Genomic DNA, 6,245 nt, shown 5'->3' on the forward strand with positions numbered 1-6,245 from the left:
TATGTACTCACTGATAAGTGTATATTAGCCCCAAATGCTCAGAATACCCAAGATAAAATTCACAGACCACTTGAAGCTCAAGAAGAAGGGAGATCAAAGTGTGGGTGCTTCAGTCCTTCTTAGAAAGGGGAACAAAATACTAATGGGAGCAAATACAGAGACAATGTGTGGAGCAGAGTCTGAAGGAAAGGCTATCCAAAGACTGCCCCATCCTATATACAGTCACCAAACCTAGACACTATTGTGGACGCCAAGAAGTGCATGCTGACAGGAGCCTGATACAGCTGTATCCTGAGAGGCTCTACCAGAGTCTGACAAATACAGAGGCAGGTGCTTGCAGCCAACCATTAGACTGATGACAGGGTCTCCAATGGGGTCCCCGATGGAGGAGTTAGAGAAAGGACCCAAGGAGCTGAAGGGGTTTGTAACCCCATAGGGAGAACAATAATATCAACCAACCAGAGCTTCCCAGAGCACCCAGGGAATAAACCACCAACCAAAGAGTACACATGGAGGGGCCCATGGCTCCAGCTGCATATGTAGCAGAGGATGGCCTTGTGGGCTATCAATGGGAGGAGAGGCCCTTGGTCCTGTGAAGGCTTGATGCCCCAGTGTAGGGGAATGCCAGAATAGGGAGGCAGGAGTAAGTGGGTGGGTGGGGGAACACCCTCATAGAAGCAGGGGAGGGGGATGGAATAGGGGTTATGGGGGTGTCAGGACCAGGAAAGGGGATAACGTTTAAAATGTAAATAAAGAAAATATCCAATAAAAATTTAGAGAGAGAGAGAGAGAGAGAGAGAGAGAGAGAGAGAGCAGAGTCAAGAAACTGGTGTTAAGTCAAAGAGAAGATGATATGGAATAAGGAAAACTCATTTATTTTGACAAATGGAGTATTAAAATGTTTTGGGACAAGGTTGAAAGCCAGATTATACTGGGTTGAAGAAGGTATGGCTTTTATGAAAAATCTAGGAATCAGAGCAGTAGAATGCAAAATCACAAAGCTCATTCCAAGTTCTTTATTTTACATATACCTTCCTAGTAGTAGCAGGTGGGAGAATCCTATGTTTCCCCCATGTGACTGTGCATGGAACTCTACTCTGTTCTAGGAAGCTGTAATTGTCGTGCTTGGTTGTCAATTTGATGGGATTTAGAGTCTCCTTGGAAATAAAGCTTTGGACATTCTTGTGAAGAATTATGTAGATTGAGTTCATTGAGACTGGAAGAACACCATAGATGTGGGTGATACGGCCCAGGCTGGGTGGTGGTCTTAATGAAAGCAGCAGACTGAGCATTTCCACTCACCTCCGCCTCCTGACTGAGGACAGCACATTCCCAGACTCACCTCTGCCTCCTGAGGACGGCACATTTCCAGCTGCCATGACTTCCTTGCCACTCTTACGCTTGCCTCACACTATTATACCAAATCCTCCTTCCTTTTGTAAACATCTGCCTTTAGAATGTTTGCCAGTGAGAAAAATATTTAATTTGGGTTACAGTCTGACTCAGCTTGTGTTGCTGTCCTGAGCTCAAGATCTGGGAGAATCACAGCACTATTTCCATTTCAGTCTCAGAGAATTGGAAATGAAAACTTTGATTTTTCAAAACGTTTGGCCTTGTTCCTTTTAAAAATCTGAATTTTAGCCGGGCGGTGGTGGCGCACGCCTTTAATCCCAGCACTTGGGAGGCAGAGGCAGGTGGATTTCTGAGTTCGAGGCCAGCCTGGTCTACAGAGTTAGTTCCAGGACAGCCAGGGCTACACAGAGAAACCCTGTTTCGAAAAACCCAAAAAAATAAAATAAAATAAAAAAATCTGAATTTTAAAAGTACCTCTTTATGTAATACAATCATATTTTTGTTTATTTTTATTTAAAGAATGGAGTGGCCTTATCTATGTTCATGCAAAACACCTTAACAAGACTTATGAGGTAATGTATCTTTCTTTTAAAAATAGGATCTTTAAAAGACTTGGACTTATAACTTATTGTTACATTATTTGTACATTTTAAAAAGTTAGCTGAGCTTCATATTGTAGGTATTGTGATGATGGAGTAAGAAGACCAGAGTCAAGAAACTGGTGTTAAGTCAAAGAGAAGATATGAAGTAATATTATTATGCCATAGAGAACAGTCATTAGAATGAGATAGTTTTGTAAATAACAAGGCGAAAGAGGAAAACAGTTTAAAAGACCGTGGCTATATAACTGGCTACCACAGGAAACAGCTCTGGAGAAAGACAAGGTCTGAAGGCAGGGGAGAGGCAGGCTAACATGCAAAGACTCCCTCAGGATGGAGAGAAGTCAAGGAGAGCAGACTGCATCCACAGGACAGAAGAACTGAATATGCAAATACTTTGAAAAGCTTTCTCTCAAAAGTGGGTTTACATTACATTTAGATAAAGGAAAGGGAGGGGGAAAATCTGTGCATTTAAGGTTACAAACTCAGTATGCTTTGGATCTTTCTGATTTTGTCTTTAAGATTAATTTTTGTATATGTAAGTAAACTATCACTGTCTTTAGACACACCAGAAGAGAGAATCAGATCACATTACAGGTGGTTCTGAGCTACCATGTGGTTGCTGGGAATCAAACTCAGGTCCTCTGGAAGAACAGTCAGTGTTCTTAACTACTGAGCCATGTCTCCATCACTCTTTCTGACTTTTTTTTATTCTTAATATAAGCAGTTTAAAAGTATGAAAACTAAGAAAATTCATATTTAAGCATGCTTATTTGACATTTCTGTATTAGTACTCATTTGAGTCTAGAAAAAATAGAATCATAATATTACTGTTTTAAATATCATTGCCTTAACTCCTGTTTACTCCCACCACACAGGTATTTACTCTTTTTTCTAGTTTAAAACTCTTTTTTAAAGATTATTTTATATGTGTGAGTGTTTTGCCTGGTTGTCTAGAGCCTTCAGAGACCAGAGGAAGGCATCAGATCCCCTGGAACTGAAGTTATGGGTAATTATTAGCTACCTCGTTGGGTGCTAGAAATTGAACCTATGTCCTCTGCAAGAGAGCAAGTACTCTAAGCCACTAAGCTATCAATCCTTTCTTCAAAGTAGGTTATTTTTTCATTCTCTTAATTATCTTTCTGTCTGTCTATCTATCTATCTATCTATCTATCTATCTATCTATCTATCTATCTATCTATCTATCTATCAACAGGGTATTAAACAGCTCAGTTTGATCACAAACTTATTATTAGTTGAGCCTGGCCTCAAACTCCTGTTTTCCTTGCTTACTTTCCTTTCCAGGATTACAGGTAATACCACATCTGGCTAAAAGTTATTCTTGTTTAAGTAATCCTTTCTATGTGGGAGTAGGGCATATTAAGAAAATACTTAGTCAGGTTAGACCAATAGCTTTCCATTTTGGTTAGAATCTATAAAAAAATGCATACTTCGAAAATACTTTATATCTACCTAATAGTATTCTCACAGTGCTCTGACATAATTTATTTTTATTTCATTATTATATTTTAAGATAAATTTTCGACTCTGTAGCCCTAACTGTGCAGAAACTCACTAGACCAGGCTGACCTAGAAATCCATTTGTCTCTGCCTCTCAAGTACTGGCATTGAAGGAGTTTACTAATGCCCGCCCCCCTTCTGATGTCTTCCTCTGGTCTCTGAAGGCTCTAGACACATATATACAGTACATAATATAAACACCTAGGCCAAGCACTCATAAATATAAAATCATCTTTAAAAAAAAAACAACAGATTTTTAACCTAGGGAAAAAATAACATAAATTCCAGTGTGGTAGAAGCAAACAGGAGTTAAGGCAAGATGTGCATGTACGTGTGCGTGCGTGTGTGTGTGTGTGTGTGTGTGTGTGTTTATAAAAAGGAACAGTAGGATTTATTTTAAATGATAAGAAATGTTAATTTTATAGGAGCAGCCTATGTTTAGTCTTTTGATGGAAATCTTAAATACTTGATTTTGCAGCTCTGTGTTTTAGACCAGATTATCCCATCAGATATGACCATACTAACTCCACCTTTACTGTAGAGCCATAAAATAAAGCAAGCAGTTTCAGTGACTGAGCTGATATCTGCAGAGCTAAAGGTTAGAAGACAGTGATGGTCTGCTCTACTGTGAACCAGGCAGTGGTTGTGGCAGGCACTTTGCCAACTTCCTGGAGCACCAGCATGGCTACGTTTTGGCATCATGCCACTTTTCTTCTGCTGGTGCCCTTGGTACTTCCTATTATTAAACACTGAGGAATGTTGAAGATTTTAAGATGATGTATATAAATGAATACTAAAGTTAGAATCATTCACATCTATTTTCCCTTGAATATACAGACTACCATTAATAAGTGTTGCTCTGATTCAAGGCTGGGCAATGGGTGGAGGAGCAGAACTTACTACAGCATGTGATTTCAGGTAAGATAAAAATTACATTGCTGTAGGCATAAAAATAATTAGCACATGCTTGGATTTAGTTTCACCATTTCAATGTTTCATATATTCTTAAACAAGATAATCAATTAATGAATGCTTTCTTTTTACTAATCACTAAAGTAGATAATAGTGCAGCTGCTATTACTCGAATATATTGAATTTCTTTTAAAAAGCAGCAGAACACAGTGACTCCTCATAAATCAAATCCATATTAGCAAAGATCCTCAGAAGGAAAGTCATGGAAGTCATAAAAAGGAAACTCCAAATCCAAGAGTATTCAGAAGTTAGCAGCTGAATAACGCAGGAAGAGAAGAGACTGGACACGAAGTCCATGGTGCTGTTCTCATCAAGAGGGTTCTGAGAGCCATGTTTTCACTGTCTGGTGTTCATAACCACTTAATAGATGGAAAACAGAGTTGCCAGGAACTCTGGGAGCTGATAGTTCTTCCTTAGAATAATCCTCAGCTTTCGGTAGCTGTGTAGGTACAGAAGTCATAAAATCTGATGCTTTACACAGGCTTCTTTGTGCTGTCCCAAAGACTGTAGGAACAACTCTGAGGAAACCTCTGTATTCTTTTATTTATATGCTTGTCCTGAGACCTGTAAACATGGAGGAAGACAACATCACATTGAACTGTTCCATGTAGACAGCTTTGAGAAGTACTCAGAGCTTGAAATCATAGCAAAGAATTGTGTTTTCAAGAAAGTTAGATGTTTTATTTTTAAGAGTACATTTGATCCCCAGTTCAAAAAATGTTATGTATTATAAGGAGCTAAACAGGGAGGACAGCAAAGAGCCTGAGCCTGGCACCAGATATACTGGCCTCACCTCTGTCTGCTGCTTCTACCTGTCTGATGTGTGTGTGTGTGTGAGAGAGAGAGACAGAGACAGAGACAGAGAGACGGAGACCTTTCCACCCATGGCCCAGTTCCCAAATAACTCAGAGACTTATTATGTATGAATTAAATGCCTAGGCCATAGCTAGGCCTCTTCTCAGAAGGTTGTAACTTATATTTACCCATCTGTAACATTCTATGTCTGCCACATGGCTAGTAACCTCTCCTCAGCTTTATTTGAACAACTTCCTCTGAGTCAAGGCAAGGAAGCTCCATGCTTTTCTCTTTCCCAGAGTTCCTTTCTGCAGGATATCCCACCTTCCTATCCTGCCATATGTTATGTCATAGGCTTTTTATTTTAGCAAGTCAGAAGGTGCTGTAGGCAGGCAAGGAAGGACACAGACACATTCACACAGTGTACAAAAACATCACTTCAACATAATACTTACCCTTAATGTACACAAAATATTAAAGTGGTCTTAAAGTTACTTTATTTAATCACTACAATTTTTAGTAGAAAAGTCATTCTCTAAGATTACTTTCTTTGTTTGACATTCTTGCACTCATAATCTTGACTTCATTTTGTTTTTTTAAAGTACCTTATTTTTGTTTTTAAAGTACTTTATAGCAATACAGTTTATATATTAAATAACTGTTATACAATGATTTGATATAATCTTTTTTTTCCAATTTTTATTAGGTATTTACTTCATTTACATCTTAAATGCTATCCCCAAAGTCCCCTATACCCTCCCTCCCCGCACCGTTCCCCTACCCACCCACTCCCCCCTTCTTGGCTCTGTGTTCCCCATGTACTGGGGCTTATAAAGTTTGCAAGACCAAGGGGCCTCTCTTCCCAATGATGGCTGACTAGACCATCTTCTGCTACATATGCAGCTAGAGACCCAAGCTCTGGGGGTGCTGGTTAGTTCATATTGTTGCTCCACCTATAGGGTTGCAGACCCCATCAGCTCCTTGTATACTTTCTCTAGCTCCTCC

At 39.4% G+C, this 6,245-nt stretch overlaps 1 protein-coding gene across 3 annotated transcripts in view; it reads left to right on the plus strand.

Moving 5' to 3' along the window:
* Echdc1 (ethylmalonyl-CoA decarboxylase 1) overlaps positions 1-6,245 on the plus strand; it is a 31,202-nt gene that overhangs the window by 16,928 nt on the left and 8,029 nt on the right. For all 3 annotated transcript variants that reach the window (XM_029532892.1, XM_029532891.1, XM_029532893.1), the window contains exons 5-6: positions 1,873-1,925; positions 4,311-4,391. In XM_029532892.1, coding sequence (XP_029388752.1) covers positions 1,873-1,925; positions 4,311-4,391 — 134 coding nt within the window. The remainder of the gene's footprint in view (positions 1-1,872; positions 1,926-4,310; positions 4,392-6,245) is intronic.

The sequence above is a fragment of the Mus pahari genome, chromosome 21, assembly GCF_900095145.1.
Source record: "Mus pahari chromosome 21, PAHARI_EIJ_v1.1, whole genome shotgun sequence".
NCBI lineage: Eukaryota > Metazoa > Chordata > Mammalia > Rodentia > Muridae > Mus > Mus pahari.